At 34.5% G+C, this 22,601-nt stretch overlaps 3 protein-coding genes across 3 annotated transcripts; 1 reads left to right on the plus strand and 2 right to left on the minus strand.

The window, feature by feature from the left end:
* Positions 1 to 593: 593 nt before the first annotated feature.
* On the minus strand, positions 594 to 1,780 carry LOC129318779 (biogenesis of lysosome-related organelles complex 1 subunit 1). The gene is made up of 3 exons (XM_054963730.1): positions 1,552 to 1,780; positions 1,219 to 1,424; positions 594 to 1,010 (listed from the first exon to the last, which is right to left on the minus strand). The coding sequence occupies exons 1-3, from the start codon at positions 1,703 to 1,705 to the stop codon at positions 921 to 923; spliced, it is 450 nt and encodes a 149-aa protein (XP_054819705.1). The 5' UTR covers positions 1,706 to 1,780; the 3' UTR covers positions 594 to 920.
* A 10,144-nt stretch (positions 1,781 to 11,924) lies between these two features.
* On the plus strand, positions 11,925 to 14,177 carry LOC129317783 (peroxidase 4-like). The gene is made up of 4 exons (XM_054962160.1): positions 11,925 to 12,214; positions 12,785 to 12,976; positions 13,064 to 13,232; positions 13,574 to 14,177. The coding sequence occupies exons 1-4, from the start codon at positions 11,984 to 11,986 to the stop codon at positions 13,963 to 13,965; spliced, it is 984 nt and encodes a 327-aa protein (XP_054818135.1). The 5' UTR covers positions 11,925 to 11,983; the 3' UTR covers positions 13,966 to 14,177.
* Positions 14,178 to 15,083: 906 nt separating this feature from the next.
* Positions 15,084 to 22,601, minus strand: LOC129317782 (U-box domain-containing protein 4). Its single transcript, XM_054962159.1, has 5 exons — positions 22,253 to 22,601; positions 18,350 to 18,630; positions 17,768 to 17,884; positions 15,574 to 17,628; positions 15,084 to 15,485 (listed from the first exon to the last, which is right to left on the minus strand). The coding sequence occupies exons 2-5, from the start codon at positions 18,623 to 18,625 to the stop codon at positions 15,429 to 15,431; spliced, it is 2,505 nt and encodes an 834-aa protein (XP_054818134.1). The 5' UTR covers positions 18,626 to 18,630; positions 22,253 to 22,601; the 3' UTR covers positions 15,084 to 15,428.

Consider the following 22,601-nt stretch of genomic DNA (forward strand, 5'->3'; position numbering starts at 1 on the left):
AATCATTAATTCACATTTCACACCTTGCTTTGAAAACCAATTATACTCCCCTCAGCTGCCAGGAAGTAGATAATATTTGCATTCAGGGAACTATGTGATCACATCAAGTAAACCTATTGGAGATATTAGGATTGATCTTGTATCAGCTGGTTAAGATCATATGTTAATTTTCCAGTGACCCTACCTAAATAAAGGGTATTAGCTAGTGAATTAGGTGTGTGGAAGTTTATTCAGTTGTTCGCGCCCTCTGTGTGTCACCCTTAGGAGATCTTGGGGTTAACTGTCACCATTCAGGCTTCAAGGAAGGGTTTGATTATTTCTTCTGTTCACCACCCTTAGAGGGTTTGCTGTTTCATTATATAGCCATTCTGGCTGTATCACGGATAAAAAGAATAAGCCATTCTAGTGATTATTACGTCTTCGTTTCTCATCTTCTTCTAAACAAAACCAATATGCTCTATAAAATTAAATCAAAGCTGAGAGGGAAAAACTATAAACCATAAGTTGGGCCAACTGTACAAAATCATACATATGTGGCGGGATAAAGGAACATTTCATGGGTACTTCTTTACGGAAAGTGAAATTCTCATAAGTGATTCGGAAACATCTAGTCAAAATTATATAATATCTTGCCATTATTTAAATACACAAAACCGGGGGTGCTCAAGTACATCAAAAATAAATAATTCAAGGAAAAAATATTTTGTTCTCTAGTGCTGCAGAAGACTCGTGTAATTTATGCTTGTCAAATGGTTAGTCGCATTCAGAATTATGGTACCAATCAACTGCAGCTTTAAAATGGTTAATCCAATGGAACACAAAATCAAATGCAATCCAATAGATTAATACATAATTGAAAGGGTAAGGAGAACATGTCACGGTCATTTGCATGACAAATTGACAACTCACCGCACACATGATCACTCTTGATGAATGTTATGGATTGCAGCAGTGATACTTTTACAATCATACTCCATGATCTTCATCCAGTTTTCGAAGTCGCCAATTTCCTAGAGTAGAGTTCAGATGAAAATTTATAATAATTTTAGATGGGGTCTGTTTTGGAGGACGAAAAAAACAATAACAGTAAGGTGATGAAATAAAATATCCTCATCAAATTTCAGCATAATGCAATAAATTGATAAGGAAAAAAAGACACACTGAACATAACGAAAGCACTCAAAGCAGAGAGTACCATATCATATTCATCGTAAGTACCTTAACAGCGGTGTTCAGAGCATGAGTTGTCACAAGCCATTGATCCGTCTGCTTCATGAACCGGGAAATAGTTGCAGACAATGCTCGAATCTCTTGCTCAATGCGCTTCTCGATGACATAGCACTCTTGTACCCCGCCATTGACGGTTTCCACCAAGAGATCCGAAACACGCAGAGTTTTTCTTATGGCCTCTTTCTTAGCTTTCTCTGCTTCGATCACACAACGAAGTCAGTTCACAAAATGCAAAACCAAAACCTCCAATACATCGATTCAGAAATAAGAAAGAAAGAAAGAAAGAAAGAAAAAAGGAAATGTGAGAGGAGAGAAAGAGACCGGTCTGCTGGCGAAGTAGGAGAGAGGTGTGACTATGTTCTTGAACTAATTGCAGCAAAGAAGCTTCCAGTCCCCTTGGCTCTGGGATTGATCTCTCAGTGTCCGACGAGGATGCCGCTCGTCCACATGTAAACGATCGCTGGGGTGAATACATAATCTGAGAATTTTCTCAATATTGGTATCTTCTTCACTCCCAGGCAAGTGGCGACTGCCTCCTTATTTCCCCTTTTTGATCGGAAATTATGCCTCATTTTGTTTGGGGATGCTGTTTTCGGGTCGCACCTTTTGCTATGGGCCTCGACAACCGTGTTGAAATTGGACCTACACTATGTTGTCTTGAGCCCAATATTGCCCCAAATTAAGATTAAAAAAAAAACCCTTGATCTTTCCATCTCATTTTATGATGATTTTTTGAGTGATTTGATGTTTTATAATACATGATATCTTTAAAAAAATAATAATTTGTTAATGAAAATCATTCTAAAATTATTTTTATTATTTCTATTTTTAAATATTATGTTTCTCTTTCTCTCTTGTTAAATAGAAGATAATTTTTTATATTTATATTTCTTTTAAAAAATAAGAATAAAAATTGTATTTGATTAAATTCATTAAAATTTACATTTTTCACATAAAAAATATCTTATAAAATAAAATGGGGCGATTAGTTTATTCTCCTCCCGTGGGAGGCAAGGAAATCGAGGGACAAAAACAAAGTTAAAAAACAAAAAGGCATTTATGATGACTTGAAATATTTTCAACTGATAGTAGCTTTTTCAACCAAAAAAAAAAAATGATAGTAGCTTTTCTCCCTGAATCCAATGGAGAGGTTTTAAAGAAAAATGATAGTTACTTCTTTTAAATTTATTTATAAATTATTTTTAATATATTTTATTATAATTAAAAAATTTTAAATTTTATTAATTATGTCTTAAAATTTAATAAGTTTTTATTTTTATCCTGAATCAATATTATTAAACTTTATTATTGATATTATTATTCAAAATATTTAATAAGGACAAAAATATAAAGAAGAGTATTAAAAATTAATAAGTGCCCTATAAATAAGATTAAATTTTTTTTTTCTCTCTACTCTGTAAATAGGACTAAAATAGTAAGTCTCATAATATTAAATTAATGACAGTTAATCTCTAATAATTTTTAAAAATTAACTTGAAAATATCTATTTAGATAATCATAAATTTAGGAGTTTTAATTATAAATAAGTATTTAAATATTAAATATAAATTTTTAATTGTAACAAGTATTTTTATTTGTAGCTATTTAAATTAATATTTACAACTCATTTTTAAAAAAAATTTGTTACAGACCTAACTATTATTAATTTAACCTTTTAAGATCTAACTGTTATTTTTCTTTAAAGTGTCATCATGCTTTAAAATTTTAATTGTGTGCTTTATAGTTGTTGTAATTTTTTTATATATTAACATGAAGATGTTAACTAGCGTAATATGATACCACTAACATGGAAGATTCAGCCAACCATCAAAAATGAGGAAAGAAAAAGAGAGGGGGATTGCCACGTGTAATATTCAATATATATATTATATGCTGACTTTAAAAAGGATTTAATTCTGTTCATCTATCTTTTAAATCATGCGAATTTTTAAGTTCAATTATTAGACGTGGACTTAAAACGTTACTTGCTTTACTTGGCACGACATTTATAGATTTGCGTGGGTTTTGATTGTGACTTTGTAGGTGCGTGTTTCCTGTTTGGCCTAACTATATACGTGGTTTGATTGCATATGGTCATCTACTAAATAATTGGCTCCGTACCTCTGTGCAAAAAAAAAAAAAGGGCGAGACAATTGTATTGTATTTGTAGGCAGCAATGATGAAATCTCGCGTTGTGAAAAATGAACTCATGCACTAATATTGATTATTAGAAAGCTTTCGTCTTGATGTAAGCAGCCTAAATTCATAGCTACAGCACATGAATACCTAATTTTGTTGAATTTAGAACATGAACAAGCTGGAGTTGTTGAGTACATGTCAAGATAAGCATCGAATTAACTACTCACCAGTATTATTAATTAAATCCACGGCATCACCACTCATATATGTACGGTCGTGCTTCCAGAATAATTGGACTTTTTTATTCAAAGTTGAATTCCCTTCGTATAGAAGCCAATGCACGTGCAGCTGTTTTACTCCATTCAACGTGCTGTTCCAAGAGAGTTTTGAATCAGTTTGATGGATTCTCATGACGCTCGTATACTCATCAATTAACTTCACTGCAAGTGTTTTTAATTCCTTTCATGTGTTTTCACTGAATGGTTAACTTCCTAGAGAATGCCACGGGGACGTAAGGGCGATTGATCTACCAACTTAGGATTAAGATTTAAGATAACAATGTCATTAAATAATTATTGCTTTGAACTGAACGCACACCATCAATTTACCTTCATATATAATTCATGTTTTCTGACCAGATGAGACATCTTCCTTGATTTTTACTTGTCATATATAAAATTCGCTCAAATAACAATTTAACAATTAACATTCAAGCTGATCACTTAATTCAGTAGATGGACGAGATCAGCAATGATCGAATAACATAATTAAAAGGATATGAATATTGTACGATGTTACTAAGAATTGAGAGAGATAGAGAGGATAACAAATGAAAAAAAAAAAAAGCAAAATACATTACATCGTAATTCAAAACTTGCTCAAATTAATGTCTTTGCAAGTAAGAAATTTATAACAGGAGACATAAATTTATTTGTCGTACACATATTAATAAAAGAATCTCGGTGGTTAGTGGTGAAGGGCAGCCTCCGGAGAGTCCAAATGAACGGATTTTGACTCTTTGAGACTACGAAAGCAGCCACGGGTTGAGTTGGTGCAGTATTATATTGACTTGATCTTATCTTCCTTACCATTCTCCATGTCCTTTTCAGACACCCCATCCTTCTTTTAATGGTACAGCTGGCAGAGCGTCTTCGCGTGACCCGACATTTATTTTTTTATTGTAAAAATTGTATCATATAGTGATTGGATATTCATTATTTTAAAGTTATCAAAAAGTATCAATGATCGGTGTGATTGAAATTCTAAGATGAGATTAAGACTGCTTTAGATGAGAGTCTCTATCGACCTGCATGAAAATTGAAAACTACTGCTCCATAAAATATATAACGAGTGGACAGCAAAATTCGATTTCGAATATCCTCTCGTGTGTATTTCATTTCTTTACTAAACAGTTAGACGATAATAATGCCCTTAATCTCTGCAGTCAGTTCAATTACAAATAATTAGATACTTTTCTACATAGCTCCCAAAATTTGAGATGAATTACATTATACGTTTTTGACTTTTAATAATACTAGTTTATTATATATTTTATATTAATATGAAATATAGGTGATATCTGTGTAATTGTATGAAATGGAAAAAGTATGTGTAATTGAAGGTGATACAACAACAACAACAACAACAACAACAAGCCTTTATCTCACTAGGTGGGGTCGGCTACATGGATTGCAAGACGCCATTGTGCTCTATCATTTATTAAGCTTTTAGAAATATTATTAATTAAGAGATCACGTTCAACAACTTCCAAGAGTGTTCTCTTAGGCCTTCCTCTACCTCTCTTAATCGGACTCAAAGTTATATGTTCCACTCTTCTCACTGGTGCCTCCCTTGGCCTTCTTTGTACATGCCCAAACCATCTCAACCGATTTTCTACCATTTTTTCCTCAATAGGTGCCACCCTCACTTTTTCACGTATGTGCTCATTTCGAATTTTATCTTTACGTGTATGTCCGCACATCCATCGTAACATTCTCATCTCTGCTACTCCAACTTTATGCTCTTGCTGTCCCGTTAGAGCCCAGCATTCACTACTATATAACATTGCCGGTCTGATAGCAGTACGATAAAACTTTCCTTTAAGTTTATTAGGCACCTTACGGTCACAAATAACTCCTTTAGCTTTTCTCCAATTAAACCACCCAGCTTGAATTCTATGTGAAATATCTCCACTGATTTCGCCATCATTTTGGATAATGGCTCCCAAATATCTAAACTTTTCCACTTGAGGTATAATTTGATCTCCCAATTTCACTTCCAGATTATTTTCGAATAGTCTTTTATCAAATTTACAATATAAATATTCCGTCTTACTTCTACTCAGACGAAAACCTTTCGACTCCAATGTACTCCTCCATAACTCAAGTTTGCAATTAACCTCTTCTCTTGTCTCTGCTATAAGAACTATATCATCCGCGAAGAGCATACATTTCGGGATTTCCTTTTGAATATGTTCCGTCAAAACATTTAAAATCAAGTTGAACAAATAAGGACTCAGAGATGATCCCTGATGTAGCCCAATCTTTATAGGAAAATCCTTTGTTTGACCACTAGGCGTTCTTATACTAGTTTTTACCCCCTCATACATATCTTGTATGGCTTTAATATAAGCAATCCGTACTCCCTTTTTTTCCAACGCTTTCCAAAGCACTTCTCTTGGTATACGGTCATAAGCTTTTTCCAAATCAATAAAAACCATGTGTAGATCTTTATTTTTACAACGATACTTTTCCATTAATCCCCTTAGTAGATAAATCGCCTCTGTAATTGAAGGTGATATTGCTAACAAATCAGATGTTTACTTGTACGTGCATATATCATTAATTTTGTACCAAATTATCTAATATATAATAACGAGGATGAACTAAGATTTGATTAACTAGGTCAGGTACCACATGAGAATATAAAAGAAATTTACATGCAGTACAATAAAATATATGAAAAAACTATATTGGAAGAATTGAAAAAAGTATATAAACTTTGAGAGAATTAATACTCTATTTATGATTTATTAACAATATCAATCTTTTCGTGAACTTTATATTTTGTATCAATGTTAATGGCGATGGAATTGATGATATGACATTACAGGAAGATGAGAGTCTCCAGGGAAACAAAAGGTGCACAACAGTGAAGCCTCCATAGCTTGAATGTGTGTGCAATTGAAGAGTTCAATCCTATCTTCTCATATGGCATCAGAACTTTAATTTTTATGCAGTGTCGGTAAAATAAGTCAATATTGCTGCGCCAACTTTTTAACTGACTCATGATTTCCGTCACAGTTTGGCTCCACAAAATCGATGTCTCTTTTGCTTTTGTTTTCCCTGACTCAAATTTGCTGTTTGAATTCATTAGCCATCGCCATCAGTTTCTGTAAGTGGTGAAGTTGATTTTGAATTTTGGAACTCCTCTCTGGGAATATGTGCTACTTTTTTAAGGTCTATCATCACTCCCTGCACCACAATATATATTATATTTGTTTGATTACTATTTAACCTCAGCAATACTCTGCACCACAATATAAATTATAATTAATTAATTTATAATCTATAAATAATATTAATTAAAATTTTAAAATTTTTAATTTATTTACATCTTTTTATTTACACCCTCATCAAATATCCTATATAAAAATATTAATAATAATAATTTAGAATTTCAATTCATGATTTCTTTAAAAAAATAATAATAAGTGAAGTAAAGATATAATTAAAAAAATAAATATAAAAATTATTTAATATTTTATATTTTAAATCAAGTAAAAATTTTAAAAGATGTCTTTTATTATAGTTCGGAGAGAGTATCTCACATTTCAACTTCACAGGTAATAAGATGATGAATGATATTGATAATTAATATTAATCGTTAATATATATTTCCACATGAATATGGGACTATTGTTGAAAACTCTGTCAACTGTTTCAATTTTAAATTGTAAGCTTAATCTGAATTTAATAATTTTGAATTCCGGCAAAAAACCTGTTTCAATTTTAAAATATAAGCTTGATCTTATCAGTTACTCCTTTTGTACCCATATATAATGTGTTTCTAATTGAATTCTACATATAAAAAATTATTATTTAATTGAAATTATATAAAATACAATAATTTTTTAATCTTACCTTTAATGATGTTATAATTAATATAATGATGATGGTGGGTAAATTACACAATTAATTTTTTTTCAAGACACAGATAAAATTGTTAAATTATTTCAAAATATTATGGCACTTTTTATATCTAGGAACACAATAAATTTTTAAAAAATATTTTTTATATAAAAATGGAGGGAGTATATTATTGAGGCTGTGGATTAATTATTTAAAGCATAAATTGAATTCATATTTTAAGTTTTGCGTAACTAAATAGTTGTAAAATAATACTAGTCAGGAAGTAATTGTTGAAATGTCAAGAGTGAGTTGGCCTGACATAGTATAGGGAAAAAAGCTTCGCGTGGGATGGAATTAGATTAGAGAATATGTATACAGTTGAAAAGGACATATAAATTTAACCCCTTAAAATTTTAGATTAAAAAAGGATCTCATGCTCGTATATATATGTGTTTACTCCTCTTTTGAGATACTTCCCGAGCCTAACGATTAAGTGGTACCAAAAATAAATTATTAGTAGTTAAATATGATACTAAATTACACAACATTACTTATTTTAGGCAAATCATCCACCAGCTTGGAGATAAAAACTATACTCTCTTTATTTAAAAATATAAGATATTTTTAATTGAATCTTACCTCCTAATAAAGTAATTAACTATTTTTCAGCTAATTCTATTTTTTTATATTTATACTTATTAAATACCTTAAAAGAAATATAAAGTCATTATACATAAGGGTGCTTTTAAAAAAAAACAATAATTATATCTCAAAAAATTAAAAATATTTTATATTTTTAAACATTTAACTCCGTAAAAAATGTTTTATATTTTTAATTTGAGAGAGTATATATTAATATTAAAAGAAAAGTATTTTTTATAAAATAATCCGCATCTGATCAACAAAACAGCTTGTACCCTAGCTCGCCTTAATAAAATGATTTATAATTATGACGCCAAACAGTCCACATGACCAAATGCAGTTAACCGATCGATGACTAATCAATTAATAATTCATGGATAATTGCCCCGGAAAAATAATAATTCTTGGATAAGAAGATGAGAGAAATTGCGAACCAGCATCTGATACGTGTATTTAGATCTTATAACGGTTCGCATATCATTTATTCAAGTCAAAACTTCACGTCTGTTTGGCATTGATTGGCATATTTTCCAATTATTTAATAATTATTAAATTTTATTATGGCATCTCTATATACATCTTCATATTTTTATGAATATTCTCTCTTATTTATCGTATTTTTTTATTTTAGAAATAATTAAAATTTTGTTTTTTACTTTAAGTTCTGGTCATTTTTAAAAATCTGTTACGCTGAAAAACTTGTATATATAAACAAAGAGCCTCTAAATTATTAGATCGGAGGCAAAGAACAACGTTAATACCTATATTCTGGTAATAAAATATTTATCTAGTGAATTGGATACTGTAAAAGCCAGGCTTAAAAGTCATGTTTAGATAAGAGTTAAAGCCTAAAAATTTAAAATTTTTTAAAAAATCGAGCTCCAAGTGTTCAACTTTGGTAGATTTTGGGGGGGAAAAAAGATCAAGCTTGGGCTTGAGAGGCTCTTCTAACCTTCTTCCTCACAAGATTGATGTTAATTCAAGTATTGTAATGTCAAGATAATTAATATTGTTTTTTTTTTGCCATTTAGTTTTAACACGATGTTCAACAGGTTTTTTAGTAATTTTTAAACATGATTACCCTGTAAGTTTATTTCTTTCTTTTGATTAATGCTATAGTTTATGATATATAAGTTTTTGTAGTTATTAGGTTTGATAAGGTTGATTTAAATTGAAAATTGTTGTCTTCATTTTAAAAATTGATTAAACTTCTATATTTAGATTAGTATTTGTTTTTTTTATTTTTTTTATATTTTAAAAATAAAATGAACTCACGAGCCTAAATTCTTAAAACAAAGACTGAGCGTTAAAAAATAATTTCTTTTTAAAAAATCCAACTCAAAGGTCTGAATCTATAAAAGCTGGGCCACCCATTTCTCATCTCTAATTAAAAATTTATTAGAATCAAGATATACTTTTAAATTTAAAGAACACTTACAGAGTGCTTTTCCCATTACACCATTGCTTTGTAATTTTTTTATTTTCATCTGTGAAAAATGTGAAATTTCATTTCAGCCCCCCAAATTCTAGATAGTTTGAAATTTTGCCACCATATATATACACGCTTGTCTGGGTTCGTCACTGCTTACAGAACATCGGCTCAAAGAACAATGTTAAATATTAATAACGTAGAAAACTTTGCAACACGCACAGCTTGTCAAGAAATGCTATTAGTGTAGTGAGCTGCCTCATGCAAATGCCAAAATATAGATTCCAGTACGATTAACTGGGGTGACTTATTGTCTATTGTTGACGTCGTTTATTACTGCTTCAGAACAATGTTTCGTGCAAAATCCACTAGTAGAGTGTTCATCATGACTTGATGACAAGCAATTACATGTTTCTCTATATGCCAATTAATTCTAATTATTAATTAATTATTCAATCTTCCACATATTATTTTCAGCTGCGTGTGGCTGAGAGAGAGAGATAACGTAGTGAACAAATCAAGGGGATGTATGTTTGAATTTTTTTCAATACGAAGAATGTTGTGAATGGATGCCCACATGTGTGAAGGAATATTAATAATGATTAATATTAATATTCGACATAGTGACGGCGTTTCTAACTAATTCATATATTTAAATAATATTATTTAGTCTATTAATGATTATCACCTTAACTTAATTCTACAGAAATTTACGACTTTTTCTCTCTGCTGACTTAGATAGTATGATGGGAGCATTCTTGCCTCAATAATTTCGAAGGTGAAAGAAAAAGAATCCAATACCCAAGTAACGTAGTCTCCGAAACACCGATCACTATCAATAAATAGTTATCGCACAAATCGTGACAACACCGTCTCGTACGTTGATTAACAGCTAGCTAGCTAGCTAGCTATTTCACACCTCTAATTATATAATCCATCAAAATAACAAATTATTTAACTTTTACAACAACAAAAAATCGTGTGAGAAATTTATAAAATTATAATACAATCCTTTAATAATGGTATGCCTATCGCTAGTCTACAGTTAACTAATCAAATCTGCGCTGCCGTCCATCGAAACCAGGAATTATTGTTATTAAGGTTTGAAATCAACAGCTCTTCTTTCGAGTTTGTGGCTGTGCGTTATTTTCTCCCACATGGCTGCATGAGTCGACACATAATATACTTATCATTTAGCACACCGACGACCAAAGAGGAAAAGCAGCATATTCGCTCTAATAAAAAGACAAAATGATTATTAACATCTTGGAATAAACGGTTGAAGAGAAGCCAAACAGGCCAAGTTAAAACACATAAACGCCAAGTAGACATACCATATATATATGGTTCTGCATGCACTTTAGCTTTTGGAATTGCCAGCCTATGTTTCCATAAACAAATTAAACAAGTATTATTTCTTAAATTTTAATTATACAAACAACTCTTCAAACAATTTATTGACATGCCAACTTTCTTTTTCTTCAATAATGGAGAGAGGTAGCTTTGGCTACCCAGTAGCCATTTGAAAAGTCTTTTTCAAATATTTTTTTTGGGACAAATTCTTTTTTAAAGTTGTCCATCTCTCTCTCCCTCTCTCTTTTTTTTGAACTGTTTGATAACTAGTGATTGTTGGAATTATACATGCATGGAGCATTGATTCCCGTGGTCTCTCTGTAACCTGCATAACTTTTGAATAGTCAACGTCGGCGTATTATTCATTTCAATTGCTCAATTCCAGCAAAAGCCGACCCTACAATTTCCGAAAATCTGAGCTTGGATACCCACTCTTTGAAGAAATTTCAGTTCACCTTATTATCAATGCGTGTTCCTGCTAAGAAGTTATTCTCAATTAGTAAGATAGTAATTATTCTGTCACCTAACCTATACGACCATTTCATTAATTATGTTTACTATTTTGAACTAATTCCATGAGATATTAATCCACACTTGTTAAAAACAGTCTTGATTCGATCCCTGTTAATTAAATTAAACCTCACATTATTCATGCGCATGAATTTTGTCCTCTTACATTCATAGTGGTTGATATATTCTTGTTAATAAATGGCAAAAAGCATTTTAATTTTAACAAGTATATCTAAACGCACCTTAATTGTCAACAATCGAATTTTTTTTAAAAAAAATTTTGTTAACTTTGATCCTTATCCCCAGACACCAAGTCCTTTCATGGAGACGTAAAAAACTGTTCGTTCCATGCAGTTTCATGGCGAGTAGGTGAAAGAAAAAGCAAGACGATCGAGTAATGTAGGAGAGAGAAACGAAGAGGAAAGGGAAGCCAAAGGGCCCCACTTTCACACTCCTCCATTGGGCTCTATAAATTGTTCGATCACTACCTTCAAATTTTCACAGAACATCACCAGAGCATCGCGTGATTGTATAACAATCAGAACAAAAAATGGGTGCTTCTTCAAGGTCTTCATCTTGTTCAGCCATTGTTGAGTTGGCTTTCTTGTTGATGATGATGGTGACCGGAAGCTACTCTGCCCAGCTCTCTCCAAACTTCTATTCAAAGAGCTGTCCAAAGGTTTTCAAAAGTGTGAATTCTGTGGTTCATTCTGCCATCTCCAAAGAACATCGCATGGGAGCTTCTCTCCTTCGCCTCTTCTTCCATGACTGCTTCGTCAATGTAACCACTTTAATGCACTCTATATCTTCACTATTCTCTTTTTTTACTTTCCTACCTTTTAAACCAATGTTTTTAACATTTTCTTGACCTTTAATTTCCCGCTTTTTTAGATAAAAAAATCCCACTGCCATATCTGCATATCTAGATCAAAAGTACTAGTCATAAATCAATCAGTTGATATCAACAGAAATTTATATCGTGACAATATCTGCAGCTCTCGTTTACAGAGTCTCAATGAAGTTCCTAAGTTTAGCCATGAGCATCTAGCTACATGTAGTTGCTAGAGGAATATCAATTAGCTTTTAGTTTTATGCTTGACAGCAACATGATGAGATGCGACAATATTAATACTGTAACATTGGGCCAGTTTAGGAATCATGGTTTGAAATTTTCAAATTATTGCAGCGTAGGGTACATCCATCCTCACATGGCACAGTAGAGAAAAAGACAAGATCACTTTTGGCTTATCGCAATTTTAACACCTGTTTATGCCTGTGGAATTCATGCTAGATGCTATGATGAAGAAGTTGAGAAAAAATTTTAATTAATTAATTAATTGACATGAAACAGGGGTGCGATGCCTCAGTACTGCTGGATGACACAGGTTCGTTCAAAGGAGAGAAGAATGCTCTCCCAAACAAGAACTCACTGAGGGGGTTTGAAGTGATCGATGCTATAAAGTCGAAGGTGGAGAAAGAATGCCCCGGCATCGTCTCCTGTGCTGATATTGTAGCCATTGCTGCTCGTGACTCTGTTGTTCTCGTGAGTTCACTTTACATATGGACGTCGTTTTCACTTTCTCTGATTAATTAATTAACTAATGCTGCGATTTATTTAATCATATTGAAGCTCGGAGGACCTGCGTGGAAAGTGAAGCTGGGAAGAAGAGATTCAAAAACGGCTAGCTTGGCTGCCGCAAACAGTGGGGCCATCCCATCTCCTTTTTCTTCACTCACCACTCTCATCTCCAACTTTAAATCTCACGGCCTCTCTGCCAGGGACATGGTTGCCTTATCCGGTATTCCTACTTCTCCATTTATTCCCTTTCTCTGGAATCAATCTTTTTAACTCTAATCATTTTTAATATTTTTCAAAGCATTTTCGGATTCATTTGTATATATAATATCATGTGTATGTCTGTATATTGAGGTGCGCTAGTAAGAGCGACCTAAATGTCACATATTCATTGACGTTTCCTCGTTTAAGCTAAAATTCACGTCACTCCCTCACTCCCATAACAGATGAAGAAGAGAAGCTTTGATATTTTTATTCATATTGAGCAATATTTATCAGTAACTTTGTAATGAAGTATTTACTGTTATTTACCAAATAAGTGACAATGCTTGATCCATAATAAAGGAGCGCACACAATAGGGAAGGCAAGGTGTTCAAGTTTCAGGGGTCGGATCCACAACGAGACCGACATCGACAAATCATTCGCAAACGCGAGGAGGAGGACATGTCCTGCAAAAACCGGATCAGGAGATAACAACGTTGCAAACCTCGACTTCGTCACTCCCAACTACTTCGACAACCAATACTTCAAGAACCTCATCGCCAAGAGGGGTCTGCTTCACTCTGATCAGGTCCTCTTCAATGGCGGCGCCACCGATTCACTGGTTCGAGCCTACAGTAAGGATGCCAGGGCCTTCCATGCTCACTTCGTCGCTGCCATGATCAAGATGGGAGATATCAAACCCTTGACTGGCTCAAACGGACAGATCAGGAGGAACTGTAGGAGGGTGAATTAGGATTTAGATAAAATAATTAATACGTGGGATTTTTTCTTATCATTATCATTATTTTGTCGCGCCCACATGACTTGTGTTTGTGTGAGTTGGAGTGATTTCTTACCAAGTTGTGAATTCTTGTGTTTTGTTTTTTTTTTTTTTTTCTTGGAATTGTATTTTACCGTAAGGCTAGAGTACTTGTGTATGGCAATGTTTCAGTTTCATGTTCTTCATTTCAGTACATTCATATACAAATATGTCTATTAGTCCAATAACAACCAGAGCCCAGAATAACAAAAACTCTACATGCTTTGGGCCTTTTTTAAAAGGAAAAGAAAAGAAATTCTGCATGCGGATTGACTTAACAATTGTCTTTTAATTCCGATTCCTCCCAGGAAAAAAAATGTTTTGTTATATTTGAATTGAAACATCTTATTTTCAAAGATTGATACTTTTTTCCACAATTACCTCATATTTATTATTATCAAATTAAATTTGAGTATTATCAAAGCAATTATAAGTAACACCCCTACGTAATCTTTTCCAAATTTTAATTCATTGCAATTTAGTACTAGATTTGAGAAAATTCATTATCAAATTTTTTTAAAAAATAAAATTAATGAATTGAACGAATTTTAATATATGCTTTTCAGGAATTTATATTATTGGGTTTTAATGATGGCATTATAAACAAACTTCAGAAATAGAGTACTTGCTTAGAATACAATAAAAATAGGAACCAAGAAAGAGTTGCTACGTAGTAACTTACTGTACTACGCATCAGCTACACATTTCTTAAACTGGATCTCCTCCTGTAATAGAATCATGCAACTCAAGCATTACGTGCAAGCATCAATTTGGATATGGAAAAAGAAAATTAGGCTTGTCATTTTTCTGTCGAAATGTTCAGATAAAATATGATCACTGCACAAATTTTTTTCATAATCATAACAAATGTAGTACAAGTTTCTCCACTTTGGCATCACATGATTTTATCAAAATGAAAGAAAGAAATACACTAAAAATGTACTGAATAACTTAAAAATATAATTATATAAAAATAAACAAACTAGTCTAGTTCTCTGGATATTTGATAACCTCACAGCAGAACTGACTTGACAAAGAATAACACCAGCCTCAAATCCAATATGCCAATCAATATATATCATTGCTTCCATAAGCAGAAAGCTTCAACATATGTCCGTCATCGACTCAAGCTCAGCAATATTATATGACAGTTCTTTTTCTTGAAACAGAAGTTAATTTACAGGTATATATTTTTCTTATCATCACAGGGTTTACAAGAGGACTCAATCAATCCTCCATAAATATTTGTCACCTCTACATGTCAAGTTAAAAAAAAAAAAAATCCAAAACACCTTTACAAGCATTATTTGTCGCGCCATCAGAGTTTAATTTTGAGATGTTCTGTAAGACGTAATTCAAAACTTTTCTCAAGATAAAAAAAGGCCATGAACTCATAATCAGCCTCTCCCAGCATTGTGTCTTTGATTTCTAATTTGGTTGAGCAGAGCCTGGGCCTAAACATAGACCAGAACACAAAAGAGTCGTCACTATTTATAAGTTGAAAGGCACTTGGAATATGAGAACACATTGAAAGAACCATACCTTTTCTTTAGCCCTTGGGGTGCCTGACTGCGACAAAGCCACCAATGGTGGGACCGCTCCTTCTTGCAGCACTGTGCTCAAATATCGAGGATTGTTTGAGCAAAGATGTAGCAGAGCTGCTGCTGCGTTCTCCTTTCCTCTCGCAGAACCCAACTCAACAACCTCGACTAAAACAGGGATCCCACCTTCCTGGCCAATGGCAGTTCTTCCTTCTTGAATTGTGGCGAGGTTTGCTAAAACAGCCACTGCCTTATCAACCATTCCAGCCGCTGGATCCATTAACTCCACAAGGTGCTTCACAGCTCCAGCTTGCACAATGCGGCCCTTGTTTTCATGGTATATTGACAAATTAAACAAAGCCGTGGCAGCATCTTTCTTCCCTCTCGGAGTTCCGTTTCCTAATAAATCAACAAGTGGCCCAATTGCCCCAGACCTCCCTATCCTAATCTTGTTTTCTTCAATCACTGATAAGCTGAACAGAGTAGCAGCAGAATTCTCCTTGGCTTCGGGGCTCCCTGTCTCAAGTACATGGATTAGAGGATCAATAGCACCGGCACCAGCAATTGCAGTTTTATTGTTATCATTGATTGATAGGTTCAGAAGTGCTGTAACAGAATTTTCCTGGATTGTTGTATCAGTTGATTTAAGCAAGTCAACTAACAAGTCAATGGCTCCACAATTTGCAATCACAAGTCGATTATCCATATTATGCTTAGCAAGAAGGCGGAGCCTTGATGTTGCCTCCCTTTGAGTATCAAGAGAAGCACTCTTCAAGTCCTCAATCAAACTCTTCACCTGGGCTTCAATGCCAGAAAGATCAGCTCTTGTTTCGCCAGCAGAGGGCACCACCCTAGGAACAAATCTTTCTGATGGCCGCTGCCATATGCTCTGGTTTCGAGGCCTTGTGTCCACACGAGGTAAGATCTCAGGTTCTCTCTGGGGAGCACAAATAGCTGCAGTACCATTAGCATCTAGCCCAGAAGTTGTCACCGCAGAAGAATCTGTACTGTTGCCAGGAGTGGTTGACTGCTGAGTAGTACTGTTACCATCACCTTGTGTTCCTTGAACACTGGAAAGTGCACTGGAATCAGAAGCTGCTCTAACGTGGGCTTGGGATTGTTCAGAGCTAAAGGCAATGGAAGATTCAGTAATAGGTTGAGACACTGACGGTTGGACAGCTGAATCATCACTCCTTTCATCTGAGCAAGCAGACCTGTCATCAGAGCCTGCAGGTGAAATTCTGGCAAAATCCAAACACTGTCCATTAGCCATACCACTCAAGGAACCTTCTGAAGTTGAACGAGGATGAAATGCTGATGTTCCCTCTCTGTGGATTCCTCCAGAAATTAAGCTCTTACTTGGTGAACTGAAAGAATGGGAGCGAGCAGTCTCTGGGGAGGATGGATGGTTGGTCCTAGAATGAGCAAAGACAGGTGATTCCCTGGTTGCACCAGATTCCATGTACCCATGAAGAAAAGATGCTTGATTTAAGTTTGTGGACACTATGGGATCAGCTGGTTTCACATTGTTTGATTCACACCAGTTTGCAATTAATGCCTTTACAGTGTAGTTGGGTATTAAGTTGGTGTGAGCCAAGGTCTGACGTGTCTTTGGACAGACAGTAAGTCCCAAATCAATCCAGTTCTTAATGAAAGCCCGCTCATAGGTTTGCCCCGAAGCCACAATTACTGGATCCATCATTAACTCCAAAGAAAGAGGACAGCAAAAATCAGGAGGTACTGCAACTGGGCTACTGCTCTGGGCTTGCTTAAGAGCAACAAGACGCTCATGCATACGAGTTACAAGAGTAATCATTTGATCAATGTACTCAGCTTCAGCAGTTTTTTCAGCTTGCTCGGCAATCTCCTTCAACTTTTCAAGGGCTACAGCCTCAATCAGAATCTCTTGGTTAGACCTCAGGCTCAGGCTCTCAGCAATGTTTACTAGGACCTCTGAACTAGGTCCTGCACCTTCCACTTGTTCACTAATAGCTTCTTTAATGACTAACAAGATTTCCTCCTCACGTCTCAAAAGCTTGAGCTTCTCAATACAATGCTGCAGTTTTATGTTGATACTAGATATTGTAATTGAGTTGCAACCAAATAAAGAACATGAACTCAACCAAATAAAGAACATGTAAACTACACTGAAAGGCAAGATTTTATTTTTAAAAATTATCAATAGCATATATTACCTCAACTTGTACAGTATTCAGTTCATCCGGAAGACTTAGACGAGAAGTCTTCAGCTGCGGGAAAACATCGAGTGCTGAAGTCTGAATCCTAGATAGCAAGGATTCAACTTGCATAACCTAGTAATCAGGAAAGAGGAGCAGCGAGAATACAAATAAGTACTTAACAGACAGGCATATATGATCACATGCAAGATAAACAGGCAACATCAATAACTTCTACTTATTCTCATCCTTCAGCTAATGGCCATAGAACTCAAGCAATATATTTGCATGATAATCCAATCACAGAGCGAAACGAGGAGACAATGTAGACTAATTTGTGACAGTATAACCAAGTAACTATTATGCAAGACAGCATAGTGTGATCTCGACACAAGTCACAAACTGACAGAGCAATACATTGAAAGACATTTACCCTAAAATTGTCTATAGGGTTAACAACTGCAACAGGCAAAGGATTTCACTGCAACAGAAAGAAGACAACCACCCCATGATGGAAGCTCAGTTTATTTCACTATGACTTGGCAATCAATAATACGGAATCTGCTTTCAGATTTTAAATATTTATTATATGAGACTTACAAAGTAAACTTTGCTAGACAATGGGTGCCAATTCCCAAAAAGTTCCCTCAACTCATCAACAGCCCGACCCACTTCTTCAAATGCCTTATTAAGCACTTCATCAGAAGCCAATTCAGAAATAGCCAAAGCATCAGCTATGGGCTTGAGCAACTTAAATGTCTCCTCCACCTTTTGGTAATACTTTGAAACAAATTCTGAGTTCCCATTCCCAGAAAAAGATAGATGCAAAAATGAGGATATGCCATTAACAAGCTCCTTTAACAAGGATATCTCCATAACACCTGCATCAGTAACAGAAAATCTGAATGTAGATCTGAAAGGAAATGAATAAGAAAAGTCCAAATCTGTAACTCAATTCCTTTTCCATATAATTTCCAGAAGCAAATAACAAGTATTCTAGCATGCACTTCTAACCGACAACATTACAAGGAAATCAACCATACTATAAATTCAGGTGCAATACGAACACTCAAAAGATGGTGAACCAGAGCAGTGGTGCCTATGAATATCAAATAATTATAGATACCTTGAATTATCTATTCCACAAGATACACATAAATCATGTATTGGTCACCGCAACCAGAGAGAAGTGAGATGGAAGCACAAAAGCAACTTACCCCCAAAACAATGGCATGAAAGTAGCAAGTGAGGACTTGATAGTATTCTAGACTTAGTATTCACTAGGTCCTATGTATAAACTCTGAAATTAACCAAGAACATGCCCCTCCTCCTCCTCCTCTTCTTTTGTATGAGAAATTCAGTTATGCCACAAACTGCATTCTATTCACAGACTAGGGTAGGGTTTACAAATACGAGCTCTCAATCATGCTGAGAGGATTCAGCCAAGATTCTAGGAAGAACCACAACTCAATAAAATTGGAATCCAATCTGAACAGAAAAAGGAAAGAATGATATGGAATGAAAACAGAAATAAAAAACTCAAACAAAAAACTAGGTTTCTGGGCCCAAGACCCACTAGGATGCGCATCTCACAACCCCCCCAAGCTTGAAAATAGATATCCTTCCTGCCCAGCTCGCTTCTGAAATGTTTGAGCTTGCCTCTGTCAAACGGTTTTGTTAGAACATCAGCAACTTGAGAGTTAGAGCATATGGAGGCCAAGTCTATCAGCTTCGTTTCCATTTTCTCCCCAGTGAAAAGCCGCCTATCAATATCCACATATTTAGTCCAATCATGATGAGTAGGGTTCTAGACCATTTGGAGAGCAGCAATATTATCACACAACACTTTGATAGGTGAATTAGCTTCAATTTTCAACTCTTTCAGCACTCGAATTAACCACATTCCCTCACATATTCCATGAGCCAAGCCTCTAAGCTCAGATTCTGCACTACTTCTAGACACCATAGTTTGCTTCCTACTTGTCCATGTCACTACATTTCCCCACATAAAGGTAAAGTAGCCAAAGGTTGATCTTCTATCAACAAGAGATCTTCCATAGTCTGCATCTGTGTATACTACCAATTCTCCAGAGTTTCCCTTTGCAAAGAAGAGACCTCTACCAGGTGTCATTTTTAAATACCTTAGAATTGTATATACTGCTCCACGTGTTCCTCTTGGGGTTGTGCTGCGAATTGACTAAAAACCCCACTGCATAGCTTATATCTGGTCTGACATGGGATAGATAGATAAGTTATCCAACAAGCCTTTTGTATCTTTCAGCACCTACAGGAACCTCATCCTCCTTCCGTTCTAGATGAACGGAAGGATCCATGGGCATTGCTGATGGTCTAGCTCCCAACATTCCTGTTTCTTTTAGAAAAACAAGTGTATAGTGTGCACTTCCTTAGGGAGACTGAAATGCCCTTTTTTGATCTAGTGATTTCCATCCTAAGGAAAGTGTATACTAGGGTAAGGTTTATAAATACAAGCTCTCAATCATGTCAAGAGGATTCAGCTGAGATTCTAGGCAGAATCATAACTCAAAATAAAATCAGTATCAAATCTGAAAAAGGAAATAACATCCAGGAATGAAAACAGAATTAAAAAACTTAGATACAAAACTAGGGTTTTGAGCCCAAGGCCCATTAGGGTGCGCCTCTAAAACTGTACTTCCTCCATTTCTAAACATAAAAGAAAATAATCAATTCACATAGTTTAAAAAAGTTGGTTAAATGTTATAATTATGTCTGAAATTAAAATTTTGAACTAAATTATCCCTGTAATTGATGAAACAAATTTGTATAGTGAAAATAAACATTGACTTTATAAGGGACAATTTGGGAAAAATGTGATAAATGTTTCTTGAAAACTGTAGTTTTGCATATAAATAAAAACAAAGAGATACATGATAGTTTCTTTTATATTTGAAAATGGAAGGAGTATAAAATAATATCGTTAAAAAGAGGGGAAAAAAACAATACAAAAACTGCAGACCAGAAGTCCTCCAATAAAAGAAATTTAAAAAAAAAATACAGATTTATTGGCTCAGAAGAGTCTTTCAATCCTTTGCAAATGGACAACAGAAACTTCTCTTAAAAAAACCATTTGCTGAAACTCAAACAAGATACAAAAGAAGAAACTTTTAAAAACTCGTAACATTCCATTATAACAAATACAACACAAACCAGCCGATACAGCATACAACTAAAGGACTTTAAGCTTCATTCTCCAGACAAAACCAGGTGAACTTAGTGGCTAAAAAACCAGCAAATTAGCTGAACAAACCTATTGCTCCCTATATATACCAAACAATCTATCCAATCCAAGATCTTATCTATCAAATGTCTTCTTCTAAACAATTAAAGCAAAACATCCTGAGTGTTGGAGGCATACTTAAAGAATTGGTAATCAGTTAAAGGCTTAATAGATTAATATAGACTATTGAGTGAAAATTTGGGCTGAAGAAAAACTGAAATAACCTATACCCAAACTGCATAAGAGCCATACAATGATGAGTCAAAATGGGACAGGTTGGCCTATTCAATTGCTCTATACGTACACTGTAACATGTTATCATAAATCATGACTCACAAGCATATGTGTGAGATAAGAGGAGAGTCTAATCAATGTCAGTGACTCAGCCGGCTACTCATTAAGTTGGTAACAAGAAAAGCAATTACTCCAAATGATTGAGTGAGACCTCAGGTTGAAAAAGCAATGCAATTTTTTATGTCTTTTATTTATGAAAGCATCTAGGAATCAAATGAAAGACGGTATATGCAATTGCCAGGTATGATTTAATATGCAACTCAAGGCACATAAGTAGCATACGTAGTAATAAGTCACGAATTTGCAACAAGCAGGGAACAAGAATTTTGTGCCCCTTCAGATATATGATTTAAACATGCCTGGTTGAAAGTTGAAACATGAATCAAAATATTCTCTCTCTTGGAACCTATGCGTAATTCAATGCGTGGAATTATGGGACAGAATAAATCCGTTGGATTCAAATTCCAGATGGGCCAATTCGGCACAGTAAACTGAATTTCGTTGGCTGAATGAACCGAGCTTAATTTATCCAACAAGTTCAAACTAATTTTTTTTTATTTTAAAAGAAAGAAATACCAGTGTAGAGGGGCTTCATAATTCTACATTTTGAGGAGAAAAAGCACTAGGGTGCTGAGCATGATTAGCCAAGGGACACATGACTATAGATTCCGAAACAAAAATAAGATAAAACGGTAATATACAATAAATGCAACATAGAAGCAACAAATTACAATATTCCAACCAAATACTTCTCCAGAGCTCTACCGTTCTCACTAACAACAACCACCACCACCAGACGGCAAACTCATACCAAAAAAAAAAAAAAACCATCTCAACCCCCAGAACTGAGTACGATACTTATCCATTCTTCAGGGTGAAAACGAACTTAACCAGGAAAAGCATATAAAATCAAATAGCCACAAACTTAAAATAGGAGAAATTTAAGGATTTACCAAACCAAAAGGCAATGAAAAATATGCTGTTTTTAGCAGCCTCTGGACCTGGTTCCGGTAATTAAAGAGGAGACAGTTGAAACGCAAGAGGAATTGTGGATGACGGCAAGATGGTACCGTGAACGCCCCTGGAGATGATCGCACCCAAAATGGGATGCTCGTCTAGGGCAATCTTGAGATATCAAGAGAGGTCGAGTTTCTATATCACCATTTTCTCTTTTCGGTCCTCGTTCTATTATTCAACCACTGACTAACCTGGCCAAAAAAAGCACTGACTTCAGACTGCCCAAAAACACGCACTCACTGATTACCCTGTGTTCAACGTTGCTTTTTCCAATCCCTTTTGTTT

Source organism: Prosopis cineraria, unplaced genomic scaffold (assembly GCF_029017545.1).
Source record: "Prosopis cineraria cultivar Desert tree isolate PC_DT_omini unplaced genomic scaffold, ASM2901754v1 PC8, whole genome shotgun sequence".
NCBI classification, from domain to species: domain Eukaryota; kingdom Viridiplantae; phylum Streptophyta; class Magnoliopsida; order Fabales; family Fabaceae; genus Prosopis; species Prosopis cineraria.

Coding starts and splice junctions, on each gene's coding strand:
- LOC129318779 (XM_054963730.1), bottom strand. CDS start 1,705: ATGTATTCACCCCAGCGATCGTTTACATGTGGACGAGCGGCATCCTCG. Junction 1,425..1,551: donor CCTACTTCGCCAGCAGACCG/GTCTCTTTCTCT, acceptor TGATCGAAGCAG/AGAAAGCTAAGAAAGAGGCC. Junction 1,011..1,218: donor CTCTGAACACCGCTGTTAAG/GTACTTACGATG, acceptor ACTCTACTCTAG/GAAATTGGCGACTTCGAAAA.
- LOC129317783 (XM_054962160.1), top strand. CDS start 11,984: ATGGGTGCTTCTTCAAGGTCTTCATCTTGTTCAGCCATTGTTGAGTTG. Junction 12,215..12,784: donor TCCATGACTGCTTCGTCAAT/GTAACCACTTTA, acceptor GACATGAAACAG/GGGTGCGATGCCTCAGTACT. Junction 12,977..13,063: donor CTCGTGACTCTGTTGTTCTC/GTGAGTTCACTT, acceptor ATCATATTGAAG/CTCGGAGGACCTGCGTGGAA.
- LOC129317782 (XM_054962159.1), bottom strand. CDS start 18,625: ATGGAGATATCCTTGTTAAAGGAGCTTGTTAATGGCATATCCTCATTT. Junction 17,885..18,349: donor TGTCTAGCAAAGTTTACTTT/GTAAGTCTCATA, acceptor CCTGATTACTAG/GTTATGCAAGTTGAATCCTT. Junction 17,629..17,767: donor TGAATACTGTACAAGTTGAG/GTAATATATGCT, acceptor ATAAAACTGCAG/CATTGTATTGAGAAGCTCAA.